At 55.1% G+C, this 20,121-nt stretch overlaps 1 protein-coding gene across 7 annotated transcripts in view; it reads right to left on the reverse strand.

Annotated features, from left to right (window-relative positions):
* The window catches only part of DOCK9 (dedicator of cytokinesis 9), a 123,754-nt gene that overhangs the window by 76,723 nt on the left and 26,910 nt on the right, over positions 1–20,121 (reverse strand). For 6 of the 7 annotated variants that reach the window (XM_078880257.1, XM_078880253.1, XM_078880252.1 and 3 more), the window contains exons 2-18: positions 19,931–20,050; positions 15,436–15,552; positions 15,124–15,213; positions 14,865–14,947; positions 11,218–11,287; positions 10,141–10,227; positions 8,702–8,836; positions 7,768–7,966; positions 7,584–7,654; positions 6,959–7,042; positions 4,040–4,210; positions 3,262–3,504; positions 2,825–2,947; positions 2,508–2,590; positions 1,960–2,082; positions 1,698–1,777; positions 1,181–1,398 (exon numbers count right to left, since the gene is read on the reverse strand). In XM_078880257.1, the coding sequence (XP_078736383.1) occupies positions 1,181–1,398; positions 1,698–1,777; positions 1,960–2,082; positions 2,508–2,590; positions 2,825–2,947; positions 3,262–3,504; positions 4,040–4,210; positions 6,959–7,042; positions 7,584–7,654; positions 7,768–7,966; positions 8,702–8,836; positions 10,141–10,227; positions 11,218–11,287; positions 14,865–14,947; positions 15,124–15,213; positions 15,436–15,552; positions 19,931–20,050 (2,097 nt within the window). The remainder of the gene's footprint in view (positions 1–1,180; positions 1,399–1,697; positions 1,778–1,959; positions 2,083–2,507; positions 2,591–2,824; positions 2,948–3,261; positions 3,505–4,039; positions 4,211–6,958; positions 7,043–7,583; positions 7,655–7,767; positions 7,967–8,701; positions 8,837–10,140; positions 10,228–11,217; positions 11,288–14,864; positions 14,948–15,123; positions 15,214–15,435; positions 15,553–19,930; positions 20,051–20,121) is intronic. The other variant, XM_078880255.1, reaches the window with a different exon arrangement.

Consider the following 20,121-nt stretch of genomic DNA (forward strand, 5'->3'; position numbering starts at 1 on the left):
CAGGATGAACGGATACTCTGACCGCATAATCCGCCAAGCTGTTTCTCCCACCATACAGAAACAGCCACATAAAACTCCGACCAAAACTATCACGTTGCCATACATAGCAGGCGTGACCAAAAAGATCTCCAAAATTCTAAACAAACATAAGATCCAAGTCCGATTCAGTACAGTGCATAAAATCCGTGATTTGATTCCATCTGTGAAGGATGTCGTTCCTGACTTACAGTATCCTGGAGTCTACAAATTGAGTTGCATTTGTGGTGATTGCTACATTGGAGAAACGAAACGTCATGTCTCTGATCGTGTTCGCGAGTAGAAGTCAGATCTGAAATACGGCAGAACTGATTCTTCGGCCGTTGCCGATCATTGCTACAACTCGATGGGCTCTCATGAAATTGTATTTTCCGAGACCAAGGTTCTCTGCAAACCTCCTGGCTACCATCAAAGGTTTTTACACGAAGCCATACAAATATACAAACACAGATATAATTTCAACCGTGATGACGGTTACAAACTGAGTAATCATTGGAAAGATGTGATTAACCATGCAAAAAAGATTTAACTACACTTATTTGGCAATCTTATTTGACAGACAACCATCACAGTTTTACCATGTTTAGTGGTGGTCTCCCTGTTACAGGTTGAGTCACAAACAGCACCTCACCATAACAATGGCTCAGCCTTTGTTATGCAGTCTATTCTTAGTCTTAAGCCTCACCTTACCATATTAATAAAAAGTATGCGGCCCTTGCCCCACCACCTTCTCCAACCATTATATAAACGGAGTGGTAGCTCCTACAATCTCTCATTTACTTGATACAGCTGTCGTGGCTGTGACGGTACCACCTGAAGACGGAAGCTTGTGTTGCCTCCGAAACGTCGTGATTTTTATTTTATTTTACTTTTTAATGTTTTTACCGACGTGACTTTACTGAAAAAACCTAAGAATATGAATACAATTCCACTGTGATCACAATGGTAAACATTCCTGGAAGCACACATGGGATGATCGCTGTAATCGATACGCACATAACGATGGTGATGATGACGATGGTGACGATTAAGACAACGACGACGGTGATGATGATAACGATCGTGACATATGATGATGTGACGACGGCGACGACGTGCGATGACGACGATGACGACGATGTGCGATACCGTGCGAGGCTGGTACCTTGGGAAAGCTGCGCTGCCCGTCGTACTTGAGGGCGTGAGGGTACACGTAGAGGTGGTTCCGGTAGACGGTGAACGGCTGCGCCAGGCGCGCCTCCTCCGGCACAAACTCCTCCACCTCCACCACCGCCGCGGCGGCCCCCGCGACCCCCTCGCCCCCCGTCCCCTCAGGGGTCAAGTGGAAGGGGTGGACCGGGACGTAGGAAGAGGTCACGCAGTCTGCACACACACATGCAACAAAGACAAAGGTACCCCGAGTAGCCTCCAGAGGCTGTTGGGGAAAGTGCTGTTTATATGTGTGTTGAACTTTTTTCGCACCGTACGTATGCATGAATCAGTGAGTGCATGGGTCAGTGAGTGCGCGGGTCCCTAAGTGTGCGGGTCACTGAGTGCGCGGTCAGTGAGTGCGTGGGTTAGTGAATACGTGAGTGAGTGCATTAGTGAGAGTGAGTGCATGTGAGAGTGTGAGTGAGTGAGTTAATGAGAGAGTAAGTGCTTGTAAGAGTGCAATGGCTCACTGGGAAGTTCAGCAGGAACCACTTCCACGGTGACGTCCAGTGACCCCGGGATGACCTGAAGTTTCGCCATCCTCTCTGGCCTGAACAAGGACAACGATCCCCATAGACAGTGCTGATGATGATGATAATGATGGTGATGCTGCTGGCGGCGATGCTAACGATGGTGACAATGGTGGCGGCGATGACGATGGCGATGATGGCGGCGATGGTGATGATTATGATGATGGTGAGGATGGTGAGGATGACGGTGATGGGGCCATACTTGCGGAACTCCAAGAGAGTCTTGAGCAGGTCCTCGTCAGACAACTTGGCGCCGTCTTGCCGGAAGAGCGCAGAGAAGCGCGAGTCTCTGTCAACTACGCACGGGCCCTCACGGAACACGGGCCTACCACCACCACAACAATCACTATTACAACTACCACAACTACCACCACTACGGAACACGGGACTACCACTGCCACCACAATCACCACAACAATCAATACCACAACCACCACCATCACAACGCACGGGCCCTCACGGAAAACGGACCTACCAACACCACCACAACCACCACCATGACCACCACGACCACAACAATCAACACCATCACTACCCACACGACCACACACTGGTTTGTGGTCATGTTTACGTTCTGGTCGTTTGTTCTGGTTGTGTTTGCGTTGATCTGGTGTCCACGGTTGTTACGTTGTAGTGCTTGTGGTGGTTGTTGCATTGTAGTGGTTGTGGTAGTGGTTGTGGTAGTGGTTGCATTGCGGTGGTCGTGGTGGTGGCATTGTGGTGGTTGTTGCGTTGTGGTGGTTGTCTCACCGTGCGGCCCAGGCGAAGGGCATGTGGTAGGGAGCGAGCTTCACGCACACCTGCCTCATCTGCTTCTGCACCTTCTGCGCTATCTGCACACGCAGCACCGCAACCCCAACACCGTCATCTCATCACTGCCTATTCACCACCGACTCTTCACCAATTCGTCAACACCTCATCAACTCATCACCACCTTTGTACCACCTGCATGTCATCACCACTCTTTCATCACCACCACCGCCACCTGATTCGCACCTCCTCGCCACCCCCTGGCCACCGCTCCTCACCACCCGGTGCTCACCGCTCCTCACCAACCGGGGCCTCACCTTGCCGGAGTCGTGGTTCTTGATGTAGGGCTCGGCGCACTGCGCCACGCCGCCCTGCAGCACCTTGTCCACGCGTGCCACCAGGAACACGTCGCAGTGTGGCTCCGCTACGGAGAACACGGCCTGGCACGCACGCACACAAACGTACATAACACACGCACAACCACACACGTGCACACACATACGAACACACACACACAAACATACACACACACGTGCACACACATACGAACACACACACGCGCACACACACACGAACACACACACGTCCAGACACACGTACACACGCACGCACACACATACGCACATATGCACACACGTACACACATGCGTAAACACACACCCACGTCTCCGTGTCCCTGTGCCGTCCCCCTTGTCCCTGTGCTGTTCCCCCATGTCCCCCAGTGTCGTCACCGCGCCGTCACCGCGTGCCACACCTGCGTCGGGTAGCGCAGGTTGTCCGCCGAGACGCCCACGAGACGCGGCTGCCCCAAGCCGCCGTCGCCCCCCCACGGTGCCCCCCCCCCAGGCGCCCCCTCCCCCTCGCCTCCCACCCCGCCGGCCCCCACCAGCAGCACGCGCCGCATCCACGCCTGGTTCAGGTCCACGTGGAAGTCGGAGGAGATCTTGCGGGAGGCGCGCGCATCAAACAACGCCAGAGACACGAAGAACGGCTCGACCTGAGAGACGCGGGGAGACATGGGGACGTAGTGAGACCGTCACCACGACAACATGTACACAAAGACAAATATCCCCCGTGTAGCCTTTAACAGACTCTTGAGGCAAGTGCTCTTGGCGAGTTGCACCTACGAAGGCCAGTACGGCACACGAAAGGGTGGGTGGCCAGCTCCACGCCCGGCTGTTTTTGTTTCCCTCGTGGCGATGTTTACACACCGCACCAGGTACTCATTTGAGAATGAGTCGACCTAGGGGAGGCCCAGGACCGGTTCAGATACTCATCACTGGTGTTAATAGCCGCGAGCGGGAAATCGCACTCGCGTCGCCGGGTTCATCGCACAGCATGTTAACCGCTACACGAGAGGGACATTGACACACACACGTACACACATCAACACATGTACAAACAAAGACACACACATGCGTATCAATGATGATTGTGACAGTGATGTTGATGCCAATTATTCTCCTATTGCCGACGATGACGACACGACGACAGTGGCGGTGACAACGATGGTGGCGACGACGTGAGCTCACGTTGGTGATGCCGGCGCCGGTGGAGTCGCCGTCGCCACCGTCGTCGTCGTCGCTGGCGGGCGCCTGCAGGGCGAAGCGAAGCGCGTGGCAGGAGACGAGGATGCGGTGGGAGAGCGCCTCGGCGTCGTGCGGAAGACGCGGCGGTGTCTCCGCCGCACCGCCGGCGCAGCGCTGCGCCCCGACACACAGGCAAAGGTTTCCCTTGAAGGCCACGCAATCCCAGCACGCCCGGCCACCGTTGGCTCCCCCTGCTGCTGCTGCTGTTTGCGTACCGTGACGGCTACTCGCGTAAGGACGAGGCTGCCTTGTGAAGGACCGGTTCAGATGATCGTCACCGATGTTGACTTCATGTGGCCTCAGAGTGCATCTGGCCTGGCACAAGCGCTATGGTGACATCGCCGCCACTTGGTGGCGAATGGCGGCTTTTGTTTTTGCATGTGTGCGTGTCAGTATGTGAGTGTGTGTGTATGTGTGCGAGTGTGTGGAGATGGAGTCTGCCTCAGTAGCCCGCGAGAAATCACCTTTTAACTCCATCAAAAAAATAACTTGCAGCACGACACCTATCACCATCATTAAGGTGATCCGATCTCCGACCCCCAGAAACAGGTTTGTAGATTTGCGAAGTATTTCTGTGAGGTTTTTGGGGAGGGGAAATCGCTCAGCCTGGAAAAAATCATGGGGCAAAAGTGGGGATGACCCTGCTGAGGGTGCAGTGCCTCAATATTGGAAGAAGTAGTCACCCCCTGTGAGTGGCTGGCTGAGGTGCCATCTGTTGAGGAAGTACAAAAGGTGATCCAGAGTCTGAGACCAGGAAAAGCACCAGGCAGAGATGATCCCCCAAGCGAAATACAGAGGGAAGGTAGCGTTTGTGCGCAGACTGCCCAACATGTCACCATAATAACAGTCTGAACCACTAGATGAGTTCCGCAGGATTGGAAGGATGCCCTGGTGGGGACCACACAGACTGTAATAACTATAAAGGCATCTCCCTCCTCAGTGTGAGGCCGGGAAAAGTCCTGGCAAGGATTATTCAACATCGCCTTGACAGGCATGTTGAGGAGAGGCTTGTGGAGCAGCAATGTGGTTTCAGGAAAGGGAGGTTAAGCACAGATGCCATAATTTTCTTTCCATCTGCAAACAGCAGAGGTGTAGGGAATTCTAACAGGACCTACATCTCTGCTTTATTGACCTGGTCAAGGCCTATGATACCATCAAGTAGGCCTGGGCTCTGGGTTGTTCTTCGTGCTTTCGGAGTCCCTGACTCTCTACGCACATTCATTAAGGACCTACAAGATGGTGAGCAGGCCCGGGTAAAACTACGTGGCCAGGAGTCAGAGCCATTCCCTGTTCACCTTGGGGTGCGACATGGGTGTCCTCTGGCTCCCACATTATTTAACATTTATTTCGTCCACATAGTTCGTGAAGCCTTCGATGGCTGTACGGCAGGAATTTACATCTGGTACAGATGCAATGGGGGGCTGATCGATGCCTGGGTGCGGTCAAGCGATGGCTCCCTATTGATCATCCACGTTATGTATGCCGATGATCTGGTGATTGCTGCTTACTCAGAGGAGGAGCTGGAGGTGGTGCTGCTGAATCTGGGCATGCCACTTAGAGATGGCCCCACCAAAACTAAGCACCTACTTGGGTATTTTATACCATAAGACATTCCACCCCCCACAACTCCCAGTTAGTGATGGGGCAGTTGAGGAGAGAGTGGAAAGTTTTCCATACCTGGGCAGTGTGCTCATGACAAGCTCCGGTTTGACAGCAGAGGTCTCACGCCAAATCAGTCGAGTGGCATTATCTTTTCATCGACTGCGTAATGCTGTGTGGAAGCTCCCTGCTCTGTCGCTCTACATGAAGCTTCGGCTAAGGTCATGCACTCCCTTCTCTACGCTTGCGAAACGTGCACCCCCTAATGGAACATCTTCACTGGTTAGAAACATTTAGGCTGGCCTGCCTATGATCCATCCTGGGTTTAACCAGGCTGAATTGTGTGAGGAGCTCATAAATCCTTGAAGGGTCTGGACAAAATCCCATCGGTGAGTTCCTCCAGCAGGCAAGGCTGCATTTGCTGGGTAATGTAGCCAGAATGCCGAGCCACTGCATGCCGAAACAGCTTTTGTTCAGCTAAACCGGGCACGGCACAGGCTACAGAGGAGATGGAGTGATGTGGTACAAGAGGATGTGGAGCTGAGTGGACTTGCCGATGACTGGTACCAGCGTTGTCAAGATTGGTCTCTGTGGCGGATGCTCGTGAAGGACGCTGCTAATTGACAGGAGCGTCACTCATAACAACGAGCGTAGCGCCGGGCGGCTAAAACACAGCAAATCGGCACAGGTGGTGCATCGGCCAGTCATCTCAGTCAGTCGACCCGTGGCACCTGGGTCTGTTCCGTGACCTCCTGCCAGCGGACATTCGACACTTCAAGTGGCCTCAAGGTGCACACAGCCAGTAGTGTCCAGCTCAGAGACACTCAGAGACGGCGTGGAGGCAACACGTTTATTACAACTTTCCCGAATACACACGAAGGGTCTAGCTGCCCCGATGTCAGCTACCCTAGGGAAGTATCTCCCTAGGGTAGCTTTCCGGCTTCTCCTCGTCGACAGCCCCCCTAACCGGTTCCCTTCTCGGGCTTTTTAGAGGGGCCCCCTACCCTGCAGAGGCTGGCACTGCACGCAGAGCGCAGTGCTCTCCATCCTCCTCAGACGATCTCTGCCGGCCCTTGCCAGGCCCGGTACTGCGCTCCTCCTGCACCGGTTGGCGGCGTGAGCGACGTAAGCGGCACGGCGTGTCTCGCCTCACACAGGCCGCGTTAACGTATCTACCGATGCCACTGCACAAGCATCATGGTGACGTCACCGCCACTTAGTGGCGAATGGCGGTTGTTGTTGTGTACGTGTGTGTGTGCTCACCTGCATGTCGGGGTCCAGGCTGAAGAGTTTGTGCCGAGCCTCGCTGCGCAGAGTCTTGTTCATGTGGTCCGTCTCCCTGGCATACTGATCCACAGAGACAAAGATCCCCCGTATAGCCTTAACAGACTGTTGGAGAAAGTGCTGTTGGCAATTAGTAGCACCTATGAAGGCCGATACGGCACACGAGGGGGTGGGTGGCCAGCACCACACCCGGCCGTCTTTGTTTCCCCAGTGGCAATGTTTACATACCACAACAGGCACTCATTTGAGGCTGAGTCGACCTCGGGGAGGCCTAGGACTGGTTCAGACAATCGTCACCGGTGTTGGCCGTGAGTGCGAATCGAACTCGGATTGCTGGTTTCCACTGCTACACTACCACTCCCCCACACAGACACCAATAACCAATAACAATATCCGCCATTCACCACTAAGTGACGGTGACAACACCACGGAACCTGTGCCAGCCCAGGTACACTTTGAGGCCACGTGAAGTGTCGAAGTCTCGCTGGCAGGAGGTCACGGGATAGATACAATGGGTTGGCTGAGATGACCGGTAGCTGCACACACAGACACACATACATACGCACACACGTGTCTGCGTCCCCCCCGTGTCTCTCTACGTCACCTTGATGAGCTCAGGGTGCATGCTGCTCTCCAGACTCTCCGTGAGACTCTCCGGCTTCAACGCGTCCTCGTCTGTGGCGGAGAGACGGGGGGGGGGGGGGGTGGAGAATCAGCGCCCGCTCCGCTCGTCCCCCACCAACCCATGCCCCCTCGGCCCCCTCGGCCCCCTCGGCCCCTCCTCTCACCGTGCTCCCCGCCGCCGTCTCCGTTCCTGCGCTCCCCCGCGGCGGCGCCGACGCCGGCGACGGTGCCGGCGAGGGCGAGGACGCGGGTGATGGCGGCGCTCCACTCGTCGCAGTCGGCGTCACTCTCGGCGGCGAGCACATAGCCGGCGCGGTGGTGCTGCATCTTCAGCTCAAACGCAAAGCGCCGCACCTTGGGGGTCTGCTCGCGCGCGCGGACACAGAGTCGCCCCCGCGGAGCCGTCTACGTCGGTGGGCGAAGAGTGGCGTAGCAGCTGAGTGCCGGCGGCGAAGACCGGACAGGGCGGTGTGCGGGGTTGGCCGGCAAACCGCGCCTTTGTCACCGCGTGGCAAAGATCCGTGTTGGCCACGAGCGGGAATCGAACTCGGGGGTATGGCGCGCGCTGCGCCGCTGCGAACCTGGCAATCCGAGTTCGGCTCCGCTCACGGTCAACGCCAGTGACGGCGAATATATGAACCGGTCCTGGGGCTCCCCTATGTCGACTTAAAATGAGTACCTGGGGCGAAGCGTACATATACAACATAAGCACTGGGGAGACAAAGGCGGCCAGGCGTCGGGTCTACCTCCCCCACCCGCTCGTGTACCGTGCCGGCCTTCATAAGATGCTGACAGCACTTGCCACTACAGTCTGTTAAGGCTATATGGGAGATGTTTGTCTTTGTGTGTCAGCGTGTTTAACACGTGTCACGGGGTTCTGTGTGTCAGTGTGTTAGTGCGTGACATGTAACGAGGGTCTTTGTGTCAGTGTCTATGTCAGTATGTCAGTGTGACACACATGTCTGCATTCTGTGTGTCGTGAACCGTGCTAGCCTTCATCGGTGCGACTTGCCAACAGCACTTGACAGTGCTGCTAACACTAACGGGGGATCTTCGTCTCTCTGTGTGTGCGTGTGAGTGAGTGTGGCGTAGCGGGACCTGCACGACCCCGACGCAGGAGTCCAGGAAGATGGAGCCCTTGGGCTCCTTGCTGAGCTTCTCGTCCTTGTAGAAGTTGAGAATGAACGATCCGTCGGGCAGCTGAGTGAGCGAGAAGTAGCGGCGCTTGAAGGACTGTGGAGGAGTCAGGACGCAACAAAGGAGAGGGCACGGGGAGATCATGGTCACGCCGTGCGACCCATAGACTCACACAGAGACCCATAGACTCACACAGAGACCCATAGACTCTCACAGAGACCCATAGACTCTCACAGAGACCCATAGACTCACACAAAGACCCATAGACTCACACAGAGACACAGACTCACACAGAGACCCATAGACTCTCACAGAGACCCATAGACTCACACAGAGACCCATAGACTCTCACAGAGACCCATAGACTCTCACATAGACTCATAAACTCACACAAAGACCAATAGATTCACGCAAAGACACATAGACTCACACAGAGACCCATAGACTCACGCAGAGACCCATAAACTCTCACAGAGACCCATAAACTCACACAAAGACCAATAGATTCACGCAGAGACCAATAGACTCACACAGAGACCCATAGACTCACACAGATACCCATAGACTCACACAGAGACCCATAGACTCACACAGAGACCCATAGACTCACACAGAGACACAGACTCTCACAGAAACCCATAGACTCTCACAGAGACCCATAGACTCCCCATCTGTTCCTCTCCCCCTGTCTCGTGTTCCCATCAGTGCCCCTCTGTTCCCCTCCCCATGTTCCGCTCCATTCCTCTCTCCGTGTCTCATGTTCCCCTCCCCGTGTTTTCCAGCGGAAGCGCCGTGTGTGCGCGTTCTCCTGGCCGAGCCACAGGAAGTGTCGCCACTCCCGCGGGGACCCGGCTCACAATGGCCTCCTCCTCCCCATCTCGGCGGGACGCGGGACGCCAGTGGTTCCGCTCCGGCGGCGGAAAAATCAAAACAAAAAACAAACGGCGACCCTCGCCCTCCGCGCAACCTCCGCCATCCTCCCACTCAACTCAGCCGCGCTAACCGGCCAGGGTAAGGGTTCACCTCCCGGCCAGCGGCACGGAGCCAAGGTTCCTCCGGTCGTAACGTCGACCCCGGGGCACCGCCGGCACCCACCAGGGCACCGTCTTCGTGGCTACAGCTGCTTTAACCCCCACTCACAGACTCCACCAGGCGTGTTGACGACTGCGACGTCTCAACCACCGCCACGACCACCACCGTGTTCAACCACCACCGCTGCACACTCGCTCACATCATCACTCATCCACTCTGACCCATTCACCCAGCACGCTGCAGGCCACCTCGCCGCTCTGGCTGCTCCGCTATCCCGGGTGCTCGGCGGCTGCGTGAACGAGAGTCGGGAACCCACGGTGCCTGGCGCACCGCCACGGTCGCCCCGCGTGGGCACGAGGGCCACTCACCCGCATGCTGACGCTGTTGACGTTGCCCTTGTAGAGCCAGCCCTGCTTCATGATGCCTCCCTTGAGTGACGCCAGCGACGCCGTGTCCTGCGGGGGGGGGGGGTCACGGGAGTCAGAAAGCTCAGGGCGGAGGGGGTGCAGGTCAAAAACGAGGGAAGGTGTTCGAGCGCAAGGATCGACGGCCGGGACCTGCCACGTTCAGGAGGCTAGGGCAGAGGTCGCGTGCGGGCTGTCCATCGAACAAGACGCTGGTCACCCTTCATTGCCCGGCGCTTGTAGATGAGTTTCTGCGGCCGTCTGGAACGCTCTTCCTTCCAATATCAGGAAGCCACTGGGAGCTGTGATGCACTTTTTAACACTGCACCTCCGATTAGCACGGTGGCTACGTACAGTGCAAAAGAAGTTCAACATACGTACATACTCCATAATAGAGATTTTTTAGGTTAGATGCATAAATATATAAATGTGTCGTTAAAACCCGACACCACCTGACACAGCCAACTAGTAAGGGTTGTCACGTGAACAGAACATGCCAATTCGTCACTAGTACAGCACTAGTGTATAGTGTAGTGTATAGTGTAGTGTACTAGTACAGCACACCGGTGTGTTGGAGAGCCAAGCCACAACATTTACAATCTGAGTACGACGTTTCACCAGTAATTACAACTAGCTTCATCAGGCGACAACCAGATTTGTGGAGAAGTACACCTGTTTCGTTCCTTATATAGAGGCATAGATGTGGTGACCACACTTCTGCGCTCTTCCGCAAAGTGGGGGGGGGGGGATTACGGAGTCAACGTACATTATGCATGTGCATTATGCAAGCCCTTCTATTATGGATGATATTGGTCGTGAAAGCCTACGTGTTAAACATACGTACATACTGCCCATAGACTCAACACTGCACCTCCGATTGCCACGGTTGGCTACGTACGGTGCAAAAGAAGTTCAACATAGGGACACATACATACAGGGGTCAAGTGCAACGGTCAAGTGCAGACGTGCGCCGGTCTCTGTCGGCTACTGCAATGCAACCCTCGTCTCTGCCCCCCTTCACTGCCCTCGGCTGCCCCTCACCTCGTCCTTGTCCACGTCCTCGTCGATGTCGAACGTGTGGGTGGGCAGCTTCTCCAGCCACGCCGCATTCCTGCCACGGCGCACAACACGCAGAGGGGCGCGACGATGGGGAGGACGGGGATGATGATGATGAGAGGTGTGATGATGATGAGAGGTGTGATGATGATGAGAGGTGTGATGATGATGAGACATGCAATGATGATGATGAGAGGTGCGATGATGATGAGAGGAGCGATGATGATGATGAGACATGCAATGATGATGATGAGAGGTGCGATGATGATAAAGAGGATGATGATGATGAGAGGTGTGATGATGATGAGAGGTGTGATGATGATGAGAGGAGCGATGATGATGATGAGACATGCAATGATGATGATGAGAGGTGCGATGATGATGATAGGTGTGATGATGATGATGAAACATGCAATGATGATGATGAGAGGTGCGATGATGATAAAGAGGATGATGATGACCATAACAATGGTGATGACGGAGATGAAGACATCGGCGATGATGCGATAGTGAAACAAATGTATGTCTATGTACGTGGACGTCTTTGTCTTTGTACACGTATATGTGTATGTGCTCGCCAACAGCACTTGCCCAAACGGTCCGTTAAAAGTTATATGGGGGATCTTTGCATTTATCGTTTATGTGTGCCTGGGTATTTTGTGTTATCCAACACTCCACGTCCTCCACTCCCTATGAGTGATGGGGCAGTTGTGGAGAGACTGAAGAAGTTTACATATGTAATAAAGGACTCCTTCACACGATGTTGGTCTCCGTTGGTCCTTTATTGATGTTCTTCTCCTCCTCGCCCCGCTGGCCTCCTCCTCGGTCCAGCGTCGTCTCTCCTTGCGCCCCGCGCACTCTGCAGCTACCCTGCTGCCTGTGCAACCTCGCGCCCTCTGCTAGCCCTCCGCTAGCCCTGCAGCTACCCTGCTGCCTGTGCAACCTCGCACCCTCTGCTAGCCCTCCGCTAGCCCTGCAGCTACCCTGCTGCCTGTGCAACCTCGCGCCCTCTGCTAGCCCTCCGCTAGCCCTGCAGCTACCCTGCTGCCTGTGCAACCTCGCGCCCTCTGCTAGCCCTCCGCTAGCCCTGCAGCTACTCTGCTGCCTGTGCAACCTCGCGCCCTCTGCTAGCCCTCCGCTAGCCCTGCAGCTACCCTGCTGCCTGTGCAACCTCGCGCCCTCTGCTAGCCCTCCGCTAGCCCTGCAGCTACCCTGCTGCCTGTGCAACCTCGCGCCCTCTGCTAGCCCTCCGCTAGCCCTGCAGCTACCCTGCTGCCTGTGCAACCTCGCGCCCTCTGCTAGCCCTCCGCTAGCCCTGCAGCTACCCTGCTGCCTGTGCAACCTCGCACCCTCTGCTAGCCCTCCGCTAGCCCTGCAGCTACCCTGCTGCCTGTGCAACCTCGCACCCTCTGCTAGCCCTCCGCTAGCCCTGCAGCTACTCTGCTGCCTGTGCAACCTTGCACCCTCTGCTAGCCCTCCGCTAGCCCTGCAGCTACCCTGCTGCCTGTGCAACGTCGCACCCTCTGCTAGCCCTCCGCTAGCCCCGTGCAACCCGCACGGTCCCGCTAGCCACTCTGCTAGCCCCGTGCAACCTCGCACGCCCTGTGCGCCCCGCGCACTCCGCTCTCTCCGCACCCCGCTGGCTGGCGCCGTCTGGCGAGCCCTATCAGCCTCGCGGCTGAGGGCACGGCGGCCACCCAACGTGGTCTCCCTCTTCACTCCCTCGACCTGCTCCAGATGTCTTCCGGTCTCCTTCCTATAACCTCTCTCCCACGTGACCCTGACTCATCCCTTTCCCACGTGACCCTGACTCCTCCCTCTCGGATCGTTACATCCGGCCTGCCCATTTACGCTCGCATTACACATATCTGGGCAGTGTGCTTATGACCAGCTACGGTTTGACAGCAGAGGTCTCACTCCGAAACAGTCGAGTGGCATTATCTTTTTATTGGTTGCGTAACGCTGTCTGAAATCTACCTGGTCTGTTGCTCCATACAAAGCTTCATGTCTTCTCGGCCACAGTTATGCCCTCCCTTTTCTACGCTTGTGAAATGTGGATCGCTCTGAAGAAACATCTGGGACGGTTTGCAACATGCAGACTGGCCTGCCTACGATCCATCCTGGGTTTAACCAGATTTCGACACAGTCCCATCAGTGAGCTCCTCTGGCAGGCAATGCTGTGTTGGCTGGGGTACGTAGCCCACATACCCAGCCACCACATGCCCAAGCAGAGGGGGCTAAATGGGCGCGGCACGGGATGTAAATTAGATGGACTGATGTGGTACGGAAGGTTAAGGAGCCGAGTGGACTTGCCAATGATTGGTACCAGCGGTGTTAAGATCGGCCTCTGTGTAGGCGCCTCATGAAAGATGTTACTGGGAATGATACAGTACGCGTAATGATACAGTGACGCGAAATGATAAAGTAATGCGGAATTATATAGTATGCAGAATGATACAGTAACACGGAATGATACAGTACACAGAATGATATACAAGGAATGATGGGGTGAGCAGAATGATACAGTACGCGGTGGCGTACTCTCATCTCGGTTCCTTTGTCCCGCCATCTCAGCGCGTGTGCGTTGGACACCGTATCTTGCCAAGCTTTCCAAGCTTGCCAAACTTTACCGTTATTAGATTATTCCTTATGGGGAAATTGTTTTCGCTTCTCGAGTTTTGTCACCTAGCATGCCACTTGTCATGACCGCATCCACCATGCTAAATGATGACTGACTACACACGTGTGTCCATGTGTGTACGTGTCAGCTTTTGTTCGGCCGGATCGAGGGGGCTAAACGGGCGCGGCACGGGCTGGAGAAGAGATGGAGTGATGTGGTACAGGAGGATGTGGAGCTGAGTGGACTTGCCGATGACTGGTACCAGCGGTGTCAAGATCGGCCTCAGTGGAGGAGGCTCGTGAAGAACGCTACTGGGCAGTTGGAGGCAGTCGCCCTCCAGCAACAACGGAGGGCGGAGGAGCAACGCTCACAACAACGAGCGGAGCGCCGGGTGGCTAAAGCACAGCAAGTTGGCACAGTAGGGGGCACAGGTGGTGCATCAGCCAGTCATCTCGGTCATCTCGGTCAGTTGACCCGTGGCACCTGCTGGGTCTGCCCCGTGACCTCCTGCCAGCGGGCGTTCGACACTTCACGTGGCCTCAAGGTGCACATGGCCTGGCACAAGCGTCGTGGTGACGTCACCGCCACTTAGTGGCGAATGGCGGTTGTTGTTGTTGTTGTGTATGAGGGGTGGTAGTGTAGCGGTTAGCGCACTACGCTACGAACCCGGCGACCCAAGTTCGATTCCCACTCACGGCCACCACCAGTGACGATTATCTGAACCAGTTCTGGGCCTCCTCTAGGTCGATTCAGCCTGAAATGAGTACCTGGTGTGGTGTGTAAACGTTGTTATTGAGCAGACAAAAGCAGTCGGGTGTGGTGCTGGCCACCCACCCCCTCGTGTACCGTGCCGGCCTTCACAGATGCTCGCTAACAGCACTTGGTCCAACAGTCTGTTAAGGCTATACGGGGGATATTTGTATTTATTTTGTGTGTACTTGTGTGTGTATATGTGTGTGTGTGTGTACGTGTGTGTGTGTGTACGTGTGTGTAAGTGTGTATGTGTACTCACTGGCGTAGCTGCCGGTAGTCCCCCGTGTACTGCTGGTAGCGGTAGTCCAGCACATTCCAGCTTGTTGTGTACGACTTTATGCACTATCAGACATACAAACACGCACAACCCTCGCGAGTAAGTACAGTTGGCTATGTATGATGCGAAAGACGTTCAACATACATACGTACGTACACGCAGGTACACACAGACCCACACACACATAGAGCTTAACACATGCAAAGGCACCGATTGCCATCGCCGCCGCTGCCGTGCCCACCTCGGTGACGAGGAGGCTGCGCGCCTCCTGCGCTGCTTCGGGCGGAACGGACGGCACGACGGTGCGGCGCTGCCTGGGCTGGCGAGACACCTACACAGGGGGAGAGGAGCTGGTGGGTCAGTGGTGGGAGAGTGGCGAGTGGGTGGCGAGGTTGTGGGCGAGCGAGTGGCGAGCGAGTGGTGAGCGAGTGGTGAGCGAGTGGCGAGTACTGTGACGTCGCCGCGAGGGAAGAGATTGCCAGGCGGTTGAGTAGTTAGGTTGTGGGTGAGTAGTGAGCGAGTGGTGAGCGAGCGGTCAGTGAGCGGTGAGTACCGTGACGTCGTCGTGAGGGAAGAGGAGAAGGTCACGGAGTGGGTCGCTGTGAATCTGCGTGCGGCGCTGCTGGACGACGCTCTCATAGTCCAGGGGCTCCACCATGCGGGGACGGACCTACACCACAACCACCACCACCGTCACGACCACCACCACAACCAACACCAATATTAAGTGATGGTGACATCACCACGGCACCTGTGCCAGGCCAGGTGCACTTTGAAGCCACGTGAAGTGTCGAACCCTCGCAAACAGGAGGTCTCTGGACAGACCCAGGTGCCATGGTTTGGCCGACTGAGATGAACGGTAGATGCACCAGCTACACCCCACGTTGTGCTAACTTGCTGCATTTTAGCCGCCCGACGCTCTGATCGTTGTTGTGACCATCGCTCCTCTGCCCTCCGTTGTTGCTGGAGGGCGACTGCCTCCAACTGCCCAGTAGCGTCCTTCATGAGCCTCCTCCGCAGAGGCCGATCTTGACACCGCTGGTACCAGTCGTCGGCAAGTCCACTCAGCTCCACATCCTCCCGCACAGCATCAGTCCATCTCTTCTCCAGCCATATCGTGCACATTTAGCCCCCTCTATGCATCCAAACAGAAGCTGCTTTGGCGTGTGGTGGCTGAACATGCGGGCTACTTGAACCAGCCAATGCAGCCTTGCCTACCGGAGGAGGTCACTCATCGAAATGTGTCCAAATCTTTCAAGGATTTGTAAGCTCCTCACACAATCCAGCCTGGTTATACCCAGGATAGATCACAGGCAGGCCATCCTGAATGTTTCTAATCAGCGCAGATGTTCCATTAGAGAGGACCACGTTTCACAAGCATAGAGAAGGGAGGGCATGACTATGGCCGAGAAGACCCAAAGCTTCATGCGGAGCGACAGACCTGGTTGCTTCCAGACAGCATTGCGCAGCCGATGAAAAGATAATGCCGTTCTCGACTGATTCGGAGTGAGACATCTGCTATCAACCGGAGCTGGTCATAAGCACACTGCCCAGGTATGGGAAACTCTCCACTCTCTCCACAACTTCTCCATTACCAATGGGGAGCTGAGGAGGTGGAGTGCTTGGTGGCACACAATACCCAGGCAGGTGCTTAGTTTTGGTGGAGCTGATCAGTGGCACACTCCAAGTTCAGCAGCAGCGCCTCCAACTGCTCCTCTGAGTGCGGTAAGCCTCCTCATTCTGTAGATCACGAGAGTGGGCCTGTCATTTTCTTTCAACCAGCCGGAACACCTTCTCCTTCAGCCAGGGTATCTCGGGAAATCTGGACCACATACCCAAAGCAGCCATTGCAAGTGCCATGAGCTACAGTCCTGAACGTCACACCCATTTCCCCTCAGCATCAGGATGAGGGAGGCACGATGCCAACCACAGCTGCAAGCGATGTTGAAATGTCTGCCTGTAACTATCCTCAGCAAGCTGAGACCTGCCCACTGTGGGATTGAATGAGGTCCTAGATGGACACCCACCACTGGAGTGGAAGAATGGCAGGTGTATCTTACAGATGACCAGTCGATGGTCAGTGGGCAGATCAGCTCCACGGTAAGTCCTGGTGTCAAGGACATAGGCCCGCATCTGCTGGTCCGTAATGATATAGTCCAGCAGATGTTCTTTCTTGGACCAGACGTGCATCCATGATATTGTGTGGATGCACCGATGCCGGAACAGTGTGTTCATAATTTCAAGCCCATGGGATGCGCAGAAGTCTAGCAGCCTCCTTCCGTTATTATTGGGCTGATCTGGCCCGTGCCTTTCGATCACTCCAACCCAGGTGACAGCGTCATGACCCACTCAGGATTTAAAGTCACCCAACAGGATGACTCTATCCCGAAGGGCCATTTTAGCTAGCACCTGGGACAGGAGGTTAGAGGAGTCAGACTCATCAGCCTTGTCTGCATCCCTCCACTGGTGTCCATCTTCGGGAGAGAAGTAAGCAACCACCACCACCACCATTCCTCACCTCTTGTTGATGGGGAGCTCACAGTAGCCTGGGACTTACAGCTTCCCACACCTCACCACCACGTTCCCAATCCCCTTCATTATTTTGTTAATAAGTGCCACACCACCACCACCGTCACAACCACACCCACAACCATCACCCACCATCACAACCACCACCACCATCACAACCACCACCGTCACGACCACCATCACCACCGTCACAACCATCACCACCACAGCCACCGTCACCACCACCACCACAACCACCACCCCTACTACCACCATTACAACCACCCCCTACATCATCACCACCACTACCACCAGGGTTGGCTGCGCTCACGAGCATTGGGGCCCCGGAACCCATCTCCCATTTACGGCCGTGCAGAGCCAAATGTGGAAATTCCACATTTCTATCATGAGAGATGAGCCCATCCATTGGAGAGCCAGAGTTAGAGTTTGCCACAAAGCGCTACTAATTATCTCGACTCCGCGGTAGGGGAGTTGTTTGTTTGGCTGAGTCAACCTCTTTCCAACCACGACGTGAAGCCACGAACTTCCGATTGACGTTCGCGCTACCTCCAAGCTTCCTGATCGGATACCGACATCTACATCACCGCCATCGCCACGACATCACCTGAGACACCGTCACCATGACCGTTCTCAGCATGATGCCGGCCACCAATCCCCCTCGTGTGCCATGCCGGCCTTCATAGGTGCTGCTATTCGCTAACAGCACTTGCCCAAACATCCTCTGAAGGCTACACGGGGGACATTTGTCTTTGTGCGTGTTTATTGTAGGGGGCGGATGGGCGCTGCCCCGTTCTGTTTGAAAACGAGCAACCCCCCCACCCCCCCGGGAGCTACTGTTCTACAACAACCACAACAACCACACCACAACCACAACACACCACAACCACAATACAACCACAATTCCCCACCATAACCATACACCCCTTGTGTGTGCCTGTGTGTGTGCCATGCTGGCCTTCATAGGTGCTTGCTAACAGAACTTTCGCCCAACAGTCTGTAGAGGCAATGTGGGGGACCTTTGTCTCTGTGTGTCTTTGTGGAGGGGTATGTCTGCGAGTGTCTGTGTGAGTGTCTGCATGTGTAAGAGTGTGTCTGTGTGTAGGGTTGTGTGTGTGCACCTGTGTGTGTAGCTGTTCCCGCAGCGCACTGCGAACCTGGTGACCTGAGTTCGATTCCCGCTTACGATCAATAACAGTGTCGATGAAATATTTTATCCAATTCTGAGCCTCCGTGAGGTCGACTCAGCCTCAAATGAGTAGCTAGTGCAATGTGTACACATCGCCACTAGGGAGACAAAGGTGGCCAGGCGTGGTGCTAGCCACGCACCCCCTCATGTGCCGTGCCAGCCTTCATAGGTGCTCGCAAACAGAAGTGCCCCAACAGTCTGAGGAACGGTTGGCTACGTACGGTGCGAAAGAAGTTCAACATGAATACATACAAGGCTATACAATGGGGGAGTATGTCTTTACGTATCTCTACCTGTGTCTCTCTGCCTATGCACATGTCTCTGCCTGTGTGTGTCTGTGCCCAACACCTAAAGAATATAAAACGTGAGGGATTCAAACAGCACAGCAAGTTAAAGCAGGCAGTGTGAACTGGCCAAAACGTCGGATTATGTTTTTTCTCCTCCCCATGATTCACAGTCCCGTTTTCCGTAAAAAAAACTGTTATTTCTCCATATACGTATTCCACATTTTGGCCCAAATGAATATTCTGGCCCAAATCTGGATGGCGACAATTCTGACGACAGAACTGCGAAAGAAAAAACCATCGACTCAAATGAGTTACAAAGTCAAACGGTACAGCCCTGAGTAGACAGACGGCGGAAATTCCACATTCCGGGGGTGAGTCTCCCTGCAGGATCACTGTTGATGCCGCTACTCAGCATAATCATTACGAGGGGATTACTCAGCACAAGGAGACACTCAACTCTCCTTCATCACAAGTCCGTTTATACGCGAATCTATGCGAGTCTATGGGTCTTGATGTATGTCTTTGGGTCTCTATGTTAGTCTATGGGTGTCTGCGTGAATCTATCGGTTTCTGTGTGAGTCTATGGGTCTCTGTGTGAGTCTATGGGTCTCTGTGTGAGTCTATGGGTCCCTGTGTTAATCTATTGATCTCTCCATGTGAGTCACTGGTTACTGGGCTGAGACCATCAACTCGCGACATGAGAGATGCCAGTTGAATTTCTGTAGTTGGGTGGCTGAGACCTGGAATGAAACCGAGGGTCTCCACGTCTCTGGCCTCCTCCCCGTTACTGGGAATTTAACTCTTACCCATCAGTGTACCGATCGCTCCGTGCCCCATCCCACCACCTGCCCAATACCCAGCCTTGCCCTCCTACTGACTGCCGTTCTACCAGCCCTGCCCCTGTACCTACACTGCTCACCGCTCCCTAAAGGCATGCCCAACCCCGCCACGCCTTTCAAATGCCCTCCCCTTAGGATCTGCCTACTGATGGCCTGCACAATCCCCGGCCCTTTGATCCACTTAGCGCCAATCAGCTGCCCACATACCTGCTGGATGCTGCCCTCTCCTTGCTGCCCCATGTCTCGCTCCTGACTGCCCACGAGCAGCTCCAAGCTCGCGGGTTCCCTTTCGCTCCAAGGCCGATGTGGGGGGACAGGCGAGGGAAGCTGGGAGGTTGGCGGGAGGAGAAGAGGGGTGCGGAGGAAGGAGAGGGGAGGAGGGAGGGAGAGCGAGGGAG

Source organism: Lampetra fluviatilis, chromosome 56 (assembly GCF_964198595.1).
Source record: "Lampetra fluviatilis chromosome 56, kcLamFluv1.1, whole genome shotgun sequence".
Classification (NCBI taxonomy): domain Eukaryota; kingdom Metazoa; phylum Chordata; class Hyperoartia; order Petromyzontiformes; family Petromyzontidae; genus Lampetra; species Lampetra fluviatilis.